Raw genomic sequence first — 19,245 nt, forward strand, 5'->3', positions numbered from 1 at the left:
TGCTTCTTCCTGGCGGGTGAGCAAATTATCCTCTCCATCCTGCTCATCTGTTTCCATAAAGGGGAAACCATTTCCTCTCCACCTGATATCTGAGCACCGTAATACTTCCTTCTCAGGAGAGAGGGTGACCTATCTGGGCCAGCATTATTTGTGTGTTAATCAAAGTAACCTGCATTTCCCAATCATAACAATGACAACCACACACACAAAAATTAGTAGGACGTATTTATCACTAGGCATGTGGGGAATTTGGTTTGGGATGGCAGCATATCCCCAATGCTGTTTGTGTAATTTTATTTTTCAGAAGGTAGGGAAAATTTTGTAATTTAGCCCACCACATTCTACATCTCATCAAACTCCATACAGCCCACCAGCTCCATGCTATGCCTTTTGAATTATATGATAATCTACCCATCTGTCCCCATTTTGCAACCACAGGCAGCCAAAACAGGAAGCAGGGCTGTGTTTGACTTGATGGCATCTACAGGTTGGGCATGCCTTCGTTTGTGCTCCCTGTGGGAGGTGTTCGGAGAATGCAGATAACCATTCCGTGACTCTCCCTGCCGTGCTGTTACTCCTTCTCTGGGTTGTTCGGGGAGTTTTTCATCACTTCAGACTTGTTGCATCTGTATGGCCAGCTCTTGAAAATTCCGAGAAATCCCTCCAAACCAGTATGTATGTCCTGTTTCAGAGTTACGTTCTATGAATGGGAGAGGGGGGGCTAAAGAGAGGGTTCTTGCAAGATATCCCCCTCACTGAATGAGATGTATATTATACTGTGGGCAGCTCTGAAGTTGTTGATGTACCTTTATTGTATGGCGAAGTTATTTCAGCATGATCGCCTTTCTTCAGTTTTAAGTCTCACTTGTGTTTTTGGTGGCTGGCTGTGCCCGGTTATGGCCTAGCAGGGTTGGATCCAGGCTTTGCTTAAGTTCTAATAAAGTTCTGAGTTTTGGTACCGAGTTCAGTGGAGTTATTACAAAGTAAATAGTCTCTCTTCCTGGGCAAGAGAGTAAAGGGGCAACAGGCAGCAAGGACAGGGCAGAAGTGGAATACTTTACTCAAAGGCTTGTGGGAGCCAGTTGCTGTGGGGCAATGGTAGTGCATTTTCATAATGAAACATGTCCTGATTTGTCCCCATGTATTCTAGAGATGGGGCAGGTTTTACACTTAGAAAATATAGCTGCCTTGTGTGTGTTTAATGTGTATATGTGCGGAAAAGCCCAAACCAATGACTTCTAATATGAGTTTCACAGCTGGTGATGGTTCAGCTCCTCTTCATAACCTGATAATAGCTGGGAAGGTTTTAGCAGCATCAAGGAATACTGTCCTCTCAGGTGTGTTTTGTGAAAATGTCGCTGCTGCTAGCATGAATACAGATGTTATTTTAAAATTTGCAGCACTCCTGTATCCTCAATCCTAGATCCTCGGTAGTGACAGAATAGGCCCAGTATTTGGTGTTTAGATGTCTCCCATCTTTCAACCTGATAGGGACCTGAAGTGGTTTACATCTTCATATTACTCTCCTTCAAATTTGTCCTCACAACAGTGCTGAAAGTTTAAGATAGTCTGAATTTGTGTGAATGGCCCATGGTCACCAAGAAAGTTTCCATAGTGGAGTGGGAATTCAAATTTGGTTTCACATTTGCTAGACTGGTACTCTATTACACCAGATTGGTTAGCATGGGCTTCTTATGTATGGTGGTTCCTCTCTTCCCCCATAACAGTGCCTGACTGTCATAACAGCAGACAAATGCTCGTGAGAAATAACCTTGAATAAAACATGGCCTGAAATATCTTTTTCTCCCCCAGCTTTTTAATTTTGTAACTTCCAGTTTGATTAGTTAAAAGTCCAAGTCTTTCATCAGGCTCTTAATGGTAGCTAGAAGTCCAGTTGTTGTGTATTTTATCCTCACATGAACTGTCCCGTGCAGTAGTTTAGGCTGAAAAAGTAACTCATAGGATCTTAGAGTTGTAAGGGGCCATGCTGGCCATCTAATCCAGCCCTCTGCTCAGTGAAGGACCAGCATAAAGCATCCCTGACAAGAATTCATCCAGGTGTTGATTGAAGGCTGCCAGTGACAGACAGCGCACCATCTCTTTAGGTAGCCAATTCCACGGCTGACCTACTCTTACTATATAAAAAAATTAAAACCCTTATGAGTCCTACCCTCTGTTGCCAACAAGAACAGCTCTCTGTCCTGTAAGTGAGAGCTTTTCAAATATTATGAGGGTAAACTGGTTGATTGATAAGGAACTGCCTAGAAAACCGCACCCAAAGGGTGGTTGTCAATAGTATTTCATCCGATTGCAGGGAGGTGAGCAGGGAGGTGCCATGGCCTTGGTACTGAGTCCAGTACTTTTCAACATGTTTATCAATGATCTGCATGCGGGGGTGGAGGGACTCCTCATTAAATCTGTGGTTGACACCAAAGTGATCTGGCGAACAGAAGATAGAGATAGAGTTCAGCACGATCTGAACATGCTGGAAAAGTGGGCAAATGAGAACAAAACACAATTCAAGAAGAAGACAATGACAATGAAGATTACAATCGCCTTCCCATTCCTCTCCCAACAACAGACACCCTGTGAGGTGGGTGAGGCTGAGAGAGCTCTAATATTAGTGCTCGGTCAGAACAGCTTTATCAGAGCCATGGCGAGCCCAAGGTCACCAACTGGTTGCATGTGGGGGAGCGCAGAATCGAACCTGGCATGCCAGATTAGAAATCCACACTCCTAACCACTACACCAAACTGGAGAAGTGCAAAGTTCTCCAACTGGGTCACAATAATGAGAAGCATGCATACTGGATGGGAGATACACCTCTGGGTAGCAGTGTGTATGAACGTTATCTTGGGGTACTTGTGGACTGAAAGCCAAATATGAACAGTCAGTGTGATGCAACGGTAAAGAAGGCAAATGCAGTCTTGGGTTGTATCAACAGAGGCATCACATCGAAATCACAAGATGCCATAGTCCCATTGTATACCACATTGGTCAGACCCCACCTTGTGTGCAGTTCTGGAGGCCTCACGTCAAAAAGTACGTGGACAAAATTGAGAGGGTTTGGAGGCAAGCAATCAGGCAAGCCTTATGAGAAAAGGCTGAGGGACTTGGGAGTGTTCAGCCTGAAGAAGAGAAGGTTGAGTGAGGACATAATTGCTGTTTTGAAGTATTTGAAAAATTGTCACTTAGAGGAGGCCAGGGAATGGTTCCTGTTGGTAGCAGAGGAACAGACCTGCAGTAAGGAGTTTAAGTGTAGAATGATACCAGCTAGCTTTCAGGAAAAAGGTTTTCAGAGTTGGAGTAGTTCAGCAGTGGGATCGGCTGCCTAAGGAGGTGGTGAACTCCCCCTCACTGGCAGTCTTCAAGCAGCGGCTGGACAGATACTTTTCCTGGATGCTGTAGGCTAATCCTCCATAGAGCAAGGGTTGAACTGATGTCCTGTATTGCCCTTTCCAACTCCATGATTCTGTGATTCCAGAACAATCATGCCTTCCCCCCCTCAACCTCCCCTTCTCCAGACTGAACATTCCCAAGCCCCTCAGTATTTCCTCTTAGGGCTTGGTCTGCAGACCCTTGATCATCTTTGTTGTCCTTCTCTGGACCCGCTCCATTCTGTCCACATTCTTTCCCAAAGGAGGCCTCCAGAACTGCACACAGCACTCTAGGTACAGCCTGACCAATGCAGTGTACAATGGGACTATGACATCTTTTGATCTGCATGTCACGCCCCAAGGTCACCCAGCAAGCTTTTGTGAGTGGGTGGGTGGGTATGGCAACCTGGGCCTCCCAGAACCTAGTCTGGCGACACTCTAGCATACTGCTGTTAAAGCCCTGGTAGAAAAATGGTGGCAATCATATCTGAGTTGGGAGGTGGCAGCATTCCTAAAGCAAGATCCTTCCTTCCTTTACTTGGAGCCCAGGCAGTAGCCTCCTGAAGTATGTGTTACGTGTAGCATGTGTGAATATGAAGCAAGACACTTTGTGTTTGTGTCCAAGCTGAATAACTCTGCTAGCAACTTTCTCACATGGATTCAAATATCTGACCTTCCTGCCTGTTAGGGGGCCCATCCCCCTTTGCCTTGCAATGCTTGAGAGTTTGGAAGTCAAGGCAGGGCCCTGAAGTCTTTTCTCAACATGACTCTGCTGCTGAGTTGAGATTGGTAATTCATTAATGCGATTCAGTGACCTCATAGCCTCTGGCCCGTTGGAAACATTCCAGTCCCTTTAGGTCTAAGGTTGATACTGAGCTATTGTCAGTAATGGCTTCTCATCCTCTGGGGCCCTGGCAGAAAGAGGCACGAAGTCGGTTGAGATCTCAATCTTAGTCAAGTTCAGCGTTCCTAGGGAACCTGCTGTTTTACCTCCTACTGTATGCAGGTATTGCAACACAGGCATATCTTCTGTCTGCTTGTATATTCTTCTTGTCACGTGTACCAGCAGCTCCTAGCGTCTTTGTTTGAGATCATCCGCTTCAAATGCGTGTCTATTTAGATGATGGTTTCTCACTCTTGGTTTTGGATCCACTGACTCATGACGAAATGTTGTTTCCCAGACCTGGGACACAGTCATAACACAGTCATAGTTTCCCAGCCCACAGCCAGCTTCTCCTCCAGTTAGTGTGCTGCTGCCTCTTACCTTGAGACGGAGATTTTTCCAGGCAGCATTTCTCTCTGAAATGAAGAACTTCAGCAGCTGGTATCTCTGTCCCCTTTTGGACTTTTCCATGCCATTCGGTTGTAAGAGAGAGAGTATGTGAAAATATATAAATAGAAATTTGCACACACACAAATCCTACTTGTTCATCATTCACAAAATTACTCACAACCAGCTGCCGATTAAAACACTCTGCTCAGCAGGTTGCTGTGACTAGGGGACTCTCGTGACTTTCTCTCGGCTCAGGGCGGTACAGAGCTGACCAAAACACTGAAGCTTCTAGAGCTAGCGGGGCCAGCTCTAGGAATTGTGTTTTTCTTTGACTCGCTCACAATAGAAAAGCCAGACTTCTATCTTCTGTCCTCTGTACGGGAAGCAGGAGCGCAGTCCTCCTCCGTTGGGGATCATTTGACTCTTGTGTAGGTTTCCGAATGACGTGTGGGATGCTTGGGAGCAAGATGAGTTCTCTTGCTCTGCCCTGGAGAGGTGGGTTTCTTTCTAGGGAGGGAGCCAGTATGGAATTGCCCCACTCTTGCTGGGTAAGAAGTAGCTTTCTCTGCTGTGTGTGGCTGAAATGCTCTTGACTGGTCTGTAAGCAGTTCCAAAGGATGACAGGGCTGTGCATCTGTGTGCATGTGTGCATATGCGAATTGTTGGTGGGCAAACAATCATGTGTCCCTTTATAGCATATGTGTCGAATGGAAATCATGATGGCACAAGCCATCATGACAACTGCAGTTTGGGATGCCGTGTTGTGTGTGAGTTGTGTCTCATTGTGGGTTATGAAACATGTTCTTGAATTACCTTAAAAGTAAGGGGGGGGAAGTGTTTGTTTCTGATGACCAGGGGATCACATGTGAAGCCACTGTACTGTGCAAGACCCTCATCTACCAGAATCGAACCTGTTTTCTTGACTGGCAGCAGTTCTCCGGCAAGGTTTCAAGCAGGGGTCCTTCATGTCACCTCTTATAAGATCATTTTAGCTGAAGATGTCGGAGATTGAGCCTGGGATCTCCTGCGCTCAAAGCTGGTACTCGGCCACTGAGCCATTTGCTGAGCAGAATTGCTGCGGTGGGTTTGTCCGTACTGACACCTGGAGCAAGCAATGCTATATGCCTTTCTCTCCCCATCCAGCAGTCTCCCACTTGCTCCCAAATAGGTGCAGGATAAAAATCATTCTCCCCTATCTTACCATTTTAATAATGATAATAACTTTATTTTTATTTTGCAATGGGCAGTAATAATTACCATTTAACTAATTATCTATGGTATGGCAAATAAATGTGCAGTGACCTATTCAGCGTGCATCATGCTTTAATCAGAGTAGGTATTTACTGGCAGTCACTGCATTGCTATTAGGAGGACTTTGATGTCTGTCATAACTTCTAGCAGCTTGGTTAAAACATTCCAAATCTTTGTCCTGGCTTAAAAAAAAGATGAACAGACTGTGTTGGCTTGCATGGATTAATGCAAGTTATGCCTTGGGCCTCTGGTCTCCAAAACAAGACTGCAGTTCTCTCAGCTAGCAGTTCAGCAGACTATGAATGGAAGGGCAGATTTGTTTGCTGGTTGGCTATTCTTTCTTTCTTTCTTTCTTTCTTTCTTTCTTTCTTTCTTTCTTTCTTTCTTTCTTTCTTTCTTTCTTTCTTTCTTTCTTTCTTTCTTTCTTTCTCTCTTTCTCTCTTTCTCTCTTTCTCTCTTTCTCTCTTTCTCTCTCTTTCTCTCTCTTTCTCTCTCTTTCTCACTCTCTATCTCTCTCCCTCCCTCCCTCCCTGAATGGGATTCATTTTTTTTGCTTTGGGGAAGAGAGTGGCTCTAGGAAGCACTGGTGAACATCATGGTGCCAGAAAGCACTGTAAGGGGGAAGATTGGTCTAACTTAGGCAATCTAAGACTTGTGAGCTCATCTAGTGAACTATGATGAGCAGTGGGTGATTGGAGACTGAAACATTTAGAGCAGCAGTTTTCAACCTTTTGGGGGCCGCAACCCCAGCTTCAGTGGTGGTGGCGTGCACACGCAGGCAGTGGGTGCATGCAGGTGCACAACAATCGAGGCGGCGGCCACCGTGTCTGCCCACCGGAAGGGGCTACTTTGATGCACGCCAGGCAGCTTCCCCAGAGGGGAGCAGCAAGGAAAGGAGATGCAGCAGCTCACGCGGGCTGCATGGTCTCTCTCACCTCCTTCTGCTGCCCATAGACCTCCTGGCCATCAGGGAGGGCAAGTCCTGTGCAGGCATGTCAGGCAAGCTCCCCCAGGCGTGCACACAGGCACACTGCCTACCACCTGCAACTGCCACCACCGCCTCTGTGGCCACCAACCTGGCGACCCTGCAGAAGGGGCCAGGGGCTCATGGGAATTGTAGTCCATGAACATCTGGAGGACCACAGGTTGACTACCCTTGGCCTACACCACATACTAAGTACCTTGTGTATTATTTCGCACCATGATTCACCTATGGTAAATGTCTTTGATGAACCTGATTACTTTGAAACTGGATAACGGGCCGCCACACTCTCTCGTATCTTAATATTAAAATATTATAAAGCATCATGAAATGCTAGCCAGCCACATCAAAGCACATGGACTTACCATAGATTCTTGGAACATTCTGCAGACAAGCTTGGTGTTCAGTTTTGTGTCTGTGCAGCAACGTAGAGTAGCATACAGTGTGCTGAACTCTACAGTCAAGAAAATAGTACAGTGACATCTGCTGTTTGGAGGTGCAAGGTAACCAGTTGTTTTCAAGGCCTTAACTTCACTTGTGAACTTCTGGAAGCTTCTTTTAACTTGAGACTGTTTCTTTGTTCCATTTTTCTTTTAGTCTCAAACAATGAACTACGTAGGCCAACTGGCCGAGACTGTTTTTGGCACAGTGAAGGAGCTCTATAGGGGCCTGAATCCGGCCACCCTGACAGGCTGCATTGATGTCATTGTGGTGAGGCAACCAGATGGCTCTTTACTGTGCTCACCTTTCCATGTCCGCTTTGGGAAGCTCCGTGTCCTGCGTTCAACTGAGAAAGTGGTGAGTGATCTCTGATATAAGGCATCCAGCTTTGACTGGGTATGTGCAGTGGTCTCTTGTTACCCTGTATGTAACTAATGAATGACAATTCTACAACTTAAACCTATACAAATGTTTTAAATCCGTACAAATGTTGAAAACCACCACGAGCCCATCCCTGAGGCGGGGTGATCTATAAATTGAATGAATAGATTAATTTGGGACTGTTCATTTCTGTGACCTTTTGTATTTATTTGTAGCTAAAGATAAGGATGCTAACTCCAGCCTGAGAAATTCTTGAAGATCTGGGGGAGAGAGTTTGGGGAGGGAGTTCAGCTACCTCCTCATGTGATGAGACCTCTGAAGCTGCCATTTTGTTTAGGGAGAACTGATCTGTAAGATGTAATTTCTGATCTGTAAGATGTAATTTCACCCAAAGTTTGGAACCCAAGTAACTTTACGTGGTGAGACGCAAGCAACTAAGCACATGTAGGATGGCCATCCACATTATCTCATTGTCATGGGAAAATAGAAGTTATTTGCCCTGTTGCAAACACTGGGAAGACTCAATACAACTCCATTTCTTTAAGGGATGAGCTTTTCCACCAGTACAAGAAGATCTTCTGTTAGCAAGACAGACCCATAAGACCCAAATTGGCATGGCCGAGTTCCCTGTACAGTCATGTTTATGTTGTCAGGTGCCCTGAACCTGCTCTGCAGAGAGTGGGCAGTCTACAAATTAAACAAATAAAAATAATTAAATGTTTCAATGGGCCTGTGGCCTTCAAGTGATGGGTAGGGATGTGATATCAGACATTCATCCAGATCTAAGATGGATGCACCCTACTCTGAAATATAAATATGTATTCTGATTTGTTTAAAAACGGCTGGCAATGGTCATGTCATATGTTATGAATTGGTGAGACTGGGACCAGTTCTTTGTGCTAACTTTTCTATTGGTGGTATGGGGGGGGGTGGGGGTTGGGAATGGGTTTTCCGCCATGTTGGGGTTTTTATGTCTTTTAATGGGTGTCTTAATACGGTTTTTATAAGACGCTGTAACCCACCACGAGCCGGCTAGGCAGTGGCGGGGAATAAATAAAAAAAATAAAATAAGAATAAGAATTAACCTCACTCTAGGTTGACATAGAAGTCAATGGGGAGTCCGTTGACCTGCGCATGAAGCTAGGTGACAATGGAGAAGCTTTCTTCGTTGAAGAGTCGGAAGAACAAAAGGTCAGTTGTGTTTCTTGGTATGACTGTGAGGCACAAAAGCATAGTTCTTTATAAACTTGCCTTAAGTATTAGAACCAGGTTATCCGTAACCTTTGGACACCTCTGGAATTATTGAGGGGGGTGGCAGATGCCACCTCAAAATGGCTGCTATAGGAGGTTGAGCCAAGCAGAATACCCTCCTTTTCCCACCTCCTGGAAAGAAGGAAAGCCAGAAGGGGAAATGGAACCACATTGACTATGGAAAGCCCAGGTCCTTGCCAGATCTCCAAATCCTCCACTGTAAAAAATTTCCATTTGAAGGAGGGCAGTCAGTAATAAATAGTGTCTTACAATGGCCCCAGACACTTTCTGAAAAGCTCAGAGTTCACGAAGCACGAAGTACTAGTGGGCACTACGTAGCACAGGGCTGCCACACTGGTGAAATCTGGACTAGACTAAAGGCAATGATGTGTTTTCAGTGCTCTCCTGTTTTGCGCCTCCCCAGTGAAGAATCTGTTGTGCTTCCAAATAACTTTATGTATCAGGATGCAGGCTACTAAATACATGCTGAACAGCTGGGAGCCAGTGTGTTGTAGTGGTTAAAGAGTAGCAAGTTTAATTCCCCACTGCTGTACATGCAGTCAGCTGAGTGACCTGGGGCTAGTCATAGTTCTCTTAGAGCTGTTGCAGGACAGATCTCTTAGAGCACTCTCAGCTACAACTACCTCACAGGGTATTTATTGTGGGGAGAAGAAGGGAAAATGTGTTTGAGTTTCTTTGGGACTCCTTCGGGTAGTAAAAAGTGGGGTATAAAAAAAACAGCTTTTCTTTGTCCATCTCCCTATTCCATTCCTTTCAGGGACAGCGGGCGAGTGGAGCGTTGTGCGGGCGGTGCGGCTACTTCGGCGTGGCTTGGGCACCCTTGGGTGTCGGGTTGGCGGGATGGGCGGCGCTGCCGCTGCAGCGCCTGCCGATTGGGCCTTCCGATTGTCAGTCCGGCGGCAAGGGGCCTATTGGCACCCTTCCTCATCCCGGACAGGGCCCTCTGACGGAGCCCTTATTGCTTTATTTAATCCGCTCCGCGAGGTGCGGTCAAGATAGGAACAGGGGCTGCCCATCTCATGGGAAGGGGATGGAATTGGCTCTTGAAGGCTTTTGAAGCCACTGCCACCACCAGCCATCAGCTAGCTTCTAGATCCACTCAACACACTACTCAGGAAATGTGCTGATTCGTTCCTGGGAACTGATAACTGAAGCTTAAGAAACCAAAGTGTTGAGTGGCAGAGTGGAGACAAAGTCCGAGCACAGTCATCAGTCACTTCCAGTTTGACACCCAATTGATTTTCCAGATCAAAGCATTTCATCAGAGAAGTACAGAGAAGTCCCTGCATGCACGAGAACAGTAACCAATGGCAATTTTCAGTTAAATAACAGAAGTTCAGATTTTGTGCTCTCTTTCTACGAGCAGCTCTGAAAGCTTTTCCACTTTTGTTTAGATGGCCTTTGCCTAGAAGTTATTAACCAGTAAGGAACCTTCCTAATGTCTCTGGCATAAAGTCCCTTCCAGTCAAGAGGCAGCATAGCATAGGAAATTGGGTCAGGGCATTCTGAGTTGTGGCCCCATAATATTGGCTACCTTCTGAGACCTGATCTAGGAAACGTTATAGTTTTCTAAAGCTGGCTTTCAGAATATTGCTGATAAGAGGTTCGCTGTATTGTTTTGATGACAGAAACCTTCAAAGGGCATGCATGGTTTGCCACAGGTTCTTTGAAAAGGGATTGTCCAGTGAATGGAACAGGTCAGGAAGAGAAGAGTCAGGGAACTCTGAGCATTTTTTAATCCAAGTGGGGTTCCTCAGGATGCTAAAACCTGGAAACTGCTGGGTTTCTTACTTGGCTTTCTTGCCTACTGTCGTCTCTGGCTTGTGCCTTTTTGGCTTCCCTCTGGCACTGGTGCTGTAAGACTCTGGTAATTGTTGTCATAAAGCAGGTTACTAGCAAACGGAGTAACACACAGCATTGCCCGTGAAATGACTAGTGGGTATAATTTATTTGAAATATGTTTAGTTTATTTGAAATACAAGTTCTTCAGGAGAAAAAAAAAACCTTGGCTGTTGTGCTTTAGTGTATTTAACTGATTTCAGTAGGCATCAAGGACTAGTCCTGAAGTGATGCATTTCTTGGACTTTGAATTTCATTCATGGAATTTGGCTTCCCTCGATGTCAAAGATTTGCTTGGTTTCTCATTTAAGCCGACTCTAATGTCTATCAGATGTTTGGGAAAATCTGTTCTTGCCTTCCAGGAGACCATTCCCATCTCCTTGTGTACATCTCCCATCCCTTCCGAAAAAAACTCCGATCCGGCAACGAGATCTTCTAGGGAGGCTTCCAGCTTGTATGGAAACCACGATGCCTCCAGGTCTGACGCAACCCTTCGTAAGAAAAGAAGGCGTAAGAAGAAGGCCAGGAGGAGGGAGTCATCAGCAGGCTCCACTTCTGAAGAGCAAGAGGAAACCGAGAGTGAGATGTCTGTGGAGGAGAAGCGGAAACTGTTGGCTTCCAAGTAAGTAACCCCAAAACTGCATTAGTGCCCAAAATAGCTGGTCATACCACCTTTCACAAAAACCATTTGCCATGGAAGACCATCCATGGTGGTTTTGGACACCTGGTTTTTCTAATCCAATGTTGCCTAGCCAGTTTGTCAATGGCTTGGTATTGGTCATTTAAATGCATACAAAAAGCCTGTGTGTGTGTGTAGCTGTCTGCCTGAGGGATGCACACACCCCTTTCAGATTTCATAATCACATATATTTTATTTATGAGATTTTTATCTTGCCCTTCTGTCTGGCTCAGGGCGGTTTACATATAACGTTGCGGGAGGATACATGGAATGACCTAACATATAACATAGTCAAAAATAATATCAACAGTAATCTAACAGTGGTTCTGAATCTTAATCAGCAACAATATTAACAGGAACGGTAACTTAGAATAGGCCCCCAGAGAGGTCAGGCTGGTTCAGGTCATGGATGTCTGAAGGGGGACCTATGGATGTTGTTGGGTTTGGTCAATCTCAGGCAAATGCCTGGTGGAGGAGCTCCCTTATCCAGGCCCTGCAAAATTGTGGGAATTCTGGCAGGGCTGCCCAGGTGTGCAGACGAGTTGTGTTCAAATTAAATGCATGTGGAGGCTACTGAAGTAGAGGCTACTGCTACAATCTCTAGCCAGCAGGGTTGCCAATCTCCACGTAGCAGCTCTCTTGCTATTACATCTGATCTCCAGGTGGCAGAGATCAGTGCACCTGGAGAAAATGGCTGCTTTGGAAGATTATGGCATGATGCTCCATCCCCATCCCTCCAAATCTCCAGGTATTTCTAAACTCAGAGCTGGCAACCATACTCTCCACCCATACCCTTGTTTCTGATATGGAAACTTCCGCTGGTCCAGAATGCAGCTGCCTGGGTTCTTACAAGAACCAGGTGGAGAGAGCACATTCGACCCGTGTTTTTCCAGATGCACTGGCTCCAGTCTGAGGACCGAATCAGGTTCAAGGTGTTGGTACTTACCTTTAAGGCTTTAAATGGTCTGGGACTTTCGTACATGCGTGACCACCTTCTCCCTTATGCTCCCCTGAGAAATCTGTGGTTGAGCCTGCAAAATCTGCTCAAGATCACTGGCTCCAGAAAAGTCAAGCTGGCCTCAACTAGAGCCAGGGCTTTTTCTGCCCTGGTGTAACGCTGTCCGAAGTGAGATCAGAGAATTGCAGGACATAAAACAGTTCTGCAGGGCCTGCAAGACAGAGCTGTTCTGCCAGGCCTATGGGTGAGGCCTACCAGATACCATCTGCAAGCTGACCTCCCTATGTAGGCAGTAAAATCTGCATGCCATTTGTCAATAACATCATAGCACTTTACTCCCCCTCCCTCCCACTGGAGAGAAAGTGGTGAGCATCTTGATTTTTTAATGTATACTGGATTTTAATGTTTAATGTTTTATTGTTACAACATGTTGTAAGCTACCCTGAACCCTTGAGGAAGAGCGCCATAAGAAATCTGAAAATAAACACCAGCTATGTGCATTTATTCACATTTTGAAGAGTGTTTTAAGGGTTCCAACTCCAGGCTGGGAGGTTTTATAGCCAACTTTTTACTACCTGAAGGAGTCTCAAAGCAACTTACCATTGTCTTCTTCCTCTCCCCACAACAGACACCCTGTGAGGTAGTTGCGGCTGAGAGAGCGCTGACAGGACTGCTTTGTGAGAACAACATTATCAGGGCTGTGATGAGCCCAAGGTCATCCAGCTTGGCTGCATATGGGGGAGCGGGGAATCAAACCCAGCTTGCCAGATTAGAAGCTGCCACTCTTAACCACTATGCCAAGATATGTGGGTAGAGGCAGGAAAGGGCAAGGACTTCACAGTGTCAGAAGTATAAAGCCACAAGTGGTCTTTGTAGTTTGGCAATTCCAGGAAACCACCAGGCTGCACTTGGAGGATAGCAACTCTACTTCAGATGCAGCTGAATGTATGGCCCTGCATTTCAGTATGTCAAGAAAGTGGCCTTAACTGGTCATGGCTATTTCTTGTGAGGGAGCTTCTCACTCCCCCTTCCAGGTCTCTTTTTCTTCTACCTAAACGTTTCCCAAAGACATTTAGACTGGGACCTTTTGTATGTAAAGAAGATGCTCTACCACTGATCCACAGCCCTTCCTTTGTTTTCTTAGCTTTTCTTCAACTGGAAGAGAAGGTGAGGGTGGCAGCCGTGGACAAGAATTTGCCTGCTTGCATGGAATGGTTGCCAATTGTCCAAAGATGACAGAAGGGCTGTATTCCTTCTCTTCCCTGTTGTCTTGAGCAGATCCTCACTTTCCACAGGGGACCAGGGATGTAGCTAGTGAGAAACCTGTTAAGGTTGAACCTGTAGAGGTTTCAGTGCCTGAATTCTTCCTAACGTAGCCCTGCTGTAAAAACAGAGAATTGTATCGACACTTGTTTTCATTAAGCTCTGAAGGAACTAACAGTGCCAATGTATTGTTTGTTTGTTTGTTTTAAATCAGCAGTTCAATGTACTACTCATTCACTGATGTTCAGAGTGAAGGATCGGAGACTTTACAGCCAAAGGAAGCCCATCCCTTTTCTGATGGAGAGCTGCCTCCTATGCCCAGGTAAAGCCCAGGTTTGATTCCCTACTGTGCCATGGAAGATTGTTGGGTGGCCATGGGCCAGTCTCAGTTTTTTAACCTAACCTACCTCACAGGTTGTCATGAGGATAAAGTGGAGGAGAATGGTGTAAGCCATTTTGGTTTTCTGGAGAGAAAGGTGGGATATAAAATAAATAAATAAATAAATAAATAAATAAATAAATAAATAAATAAATAAATAAATAAATAAATAAATAAATAAATAAATAAAACTCACTGAGACTCACATGCAAGGGGTGATCTTGAGCAGAATAACCATTGAGTTGGTAGCATATGAGAAATCAGAGAACCCTGTGTGCTGAATACTTCATGGAGGAACGTGGAGGACTTAGGCCAGGACCTAAGGAGCTATGGAATTGTGCAACATCTTCATGTCAAGCATTTTTATGTTGGGAGGCTTTTGTTTCTTGAATCGCAAAACCCATCCAACAAGGACAGAAGAAAAGCCCTTGAGATCAAATCAGTGGCCCATCTAGTCCATCATCCTATCTCTCACAGTGGCCAACCAGTTCCTCTGGAGGGCCAGCAACAGGGCACAGAGGCCTTCTGGTATTGCCTTCTGTTGCTGGTATTCAGAGATTTCCTGACTGTGAATGTGGAGGTTTCCTTTCTCCTTGATAATGAATAGCCACTGGTAAACCTATTCTCCATGAGTGTGTCTAATTCCCCTTTTATACTATAAAAGGGCTTTATACTTGTATACTGGACGTGGTTAAACAAGAAATGAGAAGACTGAACATCGAAATTTTAGGAATCAGTGAACTAAAATGGACAGGAATGGGTGAATTTAATTCAGATGACCATCAGGTATACTACTGTGGACAAGAATCTCACAGAAGAAATGGAGTAGCCTTCATAATCAATAAGAGAGTAGGAAAAGCAGTCTTGGGATACAATCCCCAAAATGACAGAATGATCTCAGTTCGAATCCAAGGCAAACCATTCAACATCACAGTGATCCAGGTCTACGCCCCAACCACTGCTGCTGAAGAGGATGAAGTTGATCAGTTCTATGAAGCCCTACAACACCTTCTAGAAGCAACGCCCAAAAATGATGTGCTTATCATCATGGGGGATTGGAATGCTAAAGTAGGAAGCCAAAAGATAACCGGGATAACAGGCAAGTTTGGCCTTGGAGTACAAAATGAAGCAGGGCACAGGCTGGTAGAATTTTGTCAAGAGAATACAATGGTCATAGCAAACACTCTTTTCCAGCAACCCAAGAGACGACTCTACACATGGACATCACCAGACGGTCAACACAGAAATCAGATTGACTATGTGCTCTGCAGCCAAAGATGGAAAAGTTCTATCCAATCAATAAAAACAAGACCAGGAGCTGATTGTGGTTCAGATCATGAGCTTCTTGTTGCAAAATTTAGGCTTAAATTGAAGAAAGTAGGGAAAAGCACTAGGCCACTCAGGTATGAACTAAATCATATCCCCGACGAATACACAGTGGAGGTGACAAATAGATTTAAGGAATTAGATCTGATAGACAGAGTGCCTGAAGAACTATGGACGGAGGTTCGCAACATTGTACAAGAGGTAGCAACTAAAACCATCCCAAAGAAAAAGAAATGCAAGAAATCAAAATGGCTGTCTGAGGAAGCTTTACAAATAGCTAAGGAGAGAAGGGAAGTGAAAGGCAAGGGAGAAAGAGAAAGATACACCCAATTGAATGCAGAATTCCAGAGAAAAGCTAGAAGAGATAAGAATGCCTTCTTAAATGAACAGTGCAAACAAATAGAAGAAAACAATAGAATGGGGAGGACCAGAGATCTTTTCAAGAAAATTGGAGATATGAAGAGAACGTTTCATGCAAAGATGGGTATGATAAGGGACCAAAATGGTAGGGACCTCACAGAAGCAGAAGAGATTAAACAAAGGTGGCAAAATTATACAGAAGAACTATACAAGAGCGAGCTTAACATCCCTGATGACCACAATGGGGTAGTTACTGACCTGGAGCCAGACATCCTGGAATGTGAAGTCAAATGGGCCTTAGGAAGTCTGAGCAACAATAAAGCTAGTGGTAGTGACAGCATTCCAGTTGAACTATTCAAAATCTTAAAGGACGATGCAGTAAAAGTGCTACACTCAATATGCCAGCAAATTTGGAAAACTCAACAATGGCCACAGGATTGGAAAAGGTCAGTTTACATTCCAATCCCAAAGAAGGGCAATGCCAAAGAATGTTCAAACTACCGCACCATTGCACTAATTTCTCATGCTAGCAAAGTTATGCTCAAAATCCTACAAGCTAGGCTCCAGCAATATGTGGACCGAGAACTTCCAGAAGTACAGGCAGGATTTCGAAGAGGCAGAGGAACTAGAGATCAAATTGCCAACATACGCTGGATCATGGAGAAAGCTAGGGAGTACCAGAAGAACGTCTACTTCTGCTTCATTGACTATGCTAAAGCCTTTGATTGTGTGGAGCACAACAAATTGTGGCAAGTTCTTAAAGAGATGGGAATACCAGAGCATCTTATTTGTCTCTTGAGAAATTTATATGCAGGTCAAGAAGCAACAGTGAGAACTGAACATGGAATCACTGACTGGTTCAAAATTGAGAAAGGAGTTCGGCAAGGCTGTATACTGTCGCCTTGCCTATTTAACTTGTATGCAGAGAACATCATGAGAAATGCGGGATTAGAGGAGTCACAAATTGGGATCAAGATTGCAGGGAGAAATATCAACAACCTCAGATATGCAGATGATACCACTCTAATGGCAGAAAGTGAAGAGGAACTAAAGAGCCTGTTGATGCGGGTGAAGGAGGAGAGTGCAAAAGTTGGCTTGAAACTCAACATCAAGAAAACAAAGATCATGGCATCCAGCCCTCTCAATTCCTGGCAAATAGAAGGGGAAGAAATGGAGATAGTGACAGATTTTATTTTCCTGGGCTCCAAGATCACTGCAGATGGGGACTGCAGCAAAGAAATTAAAAGACGCTTGCTCCTGGGGAGGAAAGCTATGGCAAATCTAGACAGCATCCTAAAAAGCAGAGACATCACCCTGCCAACAAAAGTGCGTTTAGTCAAGGCTATGGTCTTCCCAGTTGCAATGTATGGCTGCGAAAGTTGGACCATAAGGAAGGCCGAGCGTCAAAGAATTGAGGCTTTTGAACTCTGGTGCTGGAGAAGACTCTTGCGAGTCCCTTGGACTGCAAGGCGAACAAACCGGTCAGTCCTAGAGGAGATCAGCCCTGACTGCTCTTTAGAAGGCCAGATCCTGAAGATGAAACTCAAATACTTTGGCCACCTCATGAGAAGGAAGGACTCCCTGGAGAAGAGCCTAATGCTGGGAGCGATCGAGGGCAAAAGAAGAAGGGGACGACAGAGAATGAGGTGGTTGGATGGAGTCACTGAAGCAGTAGGTGCAAACTTAAATGGACTCCGGGGAATGGTGGAGGACAGGAAGGCCTGGAGGATCGTTGTCCATGGGGTCGCGATGGGTCAGACACGACTTCGCACATAACAACAACTTGTATACTGTATATATAGAGCCTCTTGTGGCGCAGAGTGGTAAGGCAGCAGACATGCAGTCTGAAAGCTCTGCCCATGAGGCTGGGAGTTCAATCCCAGCAGCCGGCTCAAGGTTGACCATCCTTCTGAGGTCGGTAAAATGAGTACCCAGCTTGCTGGGGGGTAAACGGTAATGACTGGGGAAGGGAATGGCAAACCACCCCGTATTGAGTCTGCCATGAAAACGCTAGAGGGCATCACCCCAAGGGTCAGACATGACTCGGTGCTTGCACAGGGGATACCTTTACCTTTACTGTATATGTGTGTGTGTATGTGTGTGTATATACTAATACATGCATGGATTATCTATGTATATAGTCTGTATAAAAATGCCATAACTCTTTAAATTCTTCTGGCTTGCCTTTAACCAGGCTGGCTGCCATTAACTAGGCTGGTCTCATTGTATTTTATTTATCTTCACATTCATATTCTACACCTTGCCAAAAGCTCAGGGCGGATCACATCAAAGCAAGAGTACAGAAATGTTTAATTTTAATATAGTTATTAACATTTGAAAATGCTAAAAGAAACAAATCTGTTACAAGCTAATCTACCTAAAAGCTGCCTCTTTCTCACGGGGGGGGGGGGGGGGCTTATATTGCAATGGCTATATTAGGCAAATTTTGGGCAGAGAGGCCAGCAGGTTTGATGTCGTTTCAAGGCCTTAACCATCAGCCTGGTGGAATAACTCTTTTTTATTGAGCTGTTTGAGGATCTGCAGGACCCTGATTGCCTTAGTCAGCACATTCCCCCAGGCCAGAGCCAAAAAAGTCCTGGCCCTAACTGAGGCCAGTTTAGCCTCTTTGTGTAAAGAATTTCCTTTTGGCTGTCCTTAATCTATACCCAACTGCTTTGCATGCATTATGGGAAATCACCTTTGAAAACTGAAGAGGCTTGCATAACATGACATGGCTTTCTTTAAAAGAAAATATTAGAATATCTCAGGGGCTCTGGATCCTGGCCACTATGAGGTTTTTGAATTGGCGTGGCCTGCAATGAGAAATCCAGTCATTACCCTAATCATCATTAGGTCCAGAAGGAAGCTTGGGTAGGTGTCCACCCTTTTCCTTTCACCTGAGGATTCTTGGCTTTCCCTCCAGTTCCAGTCCTGAGTGACCCAAGGAGGTAGACAGTGTCTTTCAGTCTGACTATTTCAGGCTTACTTCTCAGTAGACATGCTTAGGATTGCTCCCAAGATGTCCATTTTACAGCCTACTAAGCCTAGTTCAGAAGACTAGCAGAGCTGGATTCTGTTCCTGGCTTCATGACTGATGCACTGTCTGAAGATCAGGATATCATTTCCCACCCGTGTATCCTCCCTTTCTTATTATGACTCTTTATCTAGGCAATTTTTACCATGCTTAGGTCAGTAGGGTTCTCAACTACTTCAGTTAGTAAAAGGGTTTTCATTTTTGTTTTACTTTTATCTTCCTCTTTCAGCCTTTCTCCAAGTTGTCAGTCAGCCCCCAAAAGTGACTCTGAACTGGAAATCAAAAATCCGGAGATGCCTCTTGGCTCTGAAGCCCACATGCATTGGTCCTGGGGAAGACTGCCTGAAGTGAGTGAGTGAGTGGTTAAAGAGGAGCTCCTGAAAATGCTTCTGTTAAAAAATGCACATGCTTCCTTTGCAGGAAATGTCCA

General features: G+C 45.0%; 1 protein-coding gene across 6 annotated transcripts in view; it reads left to right on the forward strand.

Annotated features, from left to right (window-relative positions):
* The window catches only part of LPIN3 (lipin 3), a 51,127-nt gene that overhangs the window by 6,739 nt on the left and 25,143 nt on the right, over positions 1–19,245 (forward strand). For 4 of the 6 annotated variants that reach the window (XM_077335436.1, XM_077335434.1, XM_077335439.1 and 1 more), the window contains exons 2-6: positions 7,481–7,681; positions 8,801–8,896; positions 11,179–11,438; positions 13,931–14,038; positions 19,045–19,162. In XM_077335436.1, the coding sequence (XP_077191551.1) occupies positions 7,490–7,681; positions 8,801–8,896; positions 11,179–11,438; positions 13,931–14,038; positions 19,045–19,162 (774 nt within the window). In that variant the 5' untranslated portion in view covers positions 7,481–7,489. Of the gene's footprint in view, positions 1–5,041; positions 5,146–7,480; positions 7,682–8,800; positions 8,897–11,178; positions 11,439–13,930; positions 14,039–19,044; positions 19,163–19,245 lie in introns of those variants that run through there. The other 2 variants (XM_077335435.1, XM_077335438.1) reach the window with 2 other exon arrangements.

Source organism: Paroedura picta, chromosome 4, assembly GCF_049243985.1.
Source record: "Paroedura picta isolate Pp20150507F chromosome 4, Ppicta_v3.0, whole genome shotgun sequence".
In the NCBI taxonomy this organism is placed as follows: domain Eukaryota; kingdom Metazoa; phylum Chordata; class Lepidosauria; order Squamata; family Gekkonidae; genus Paroedura; species Paroedura picta.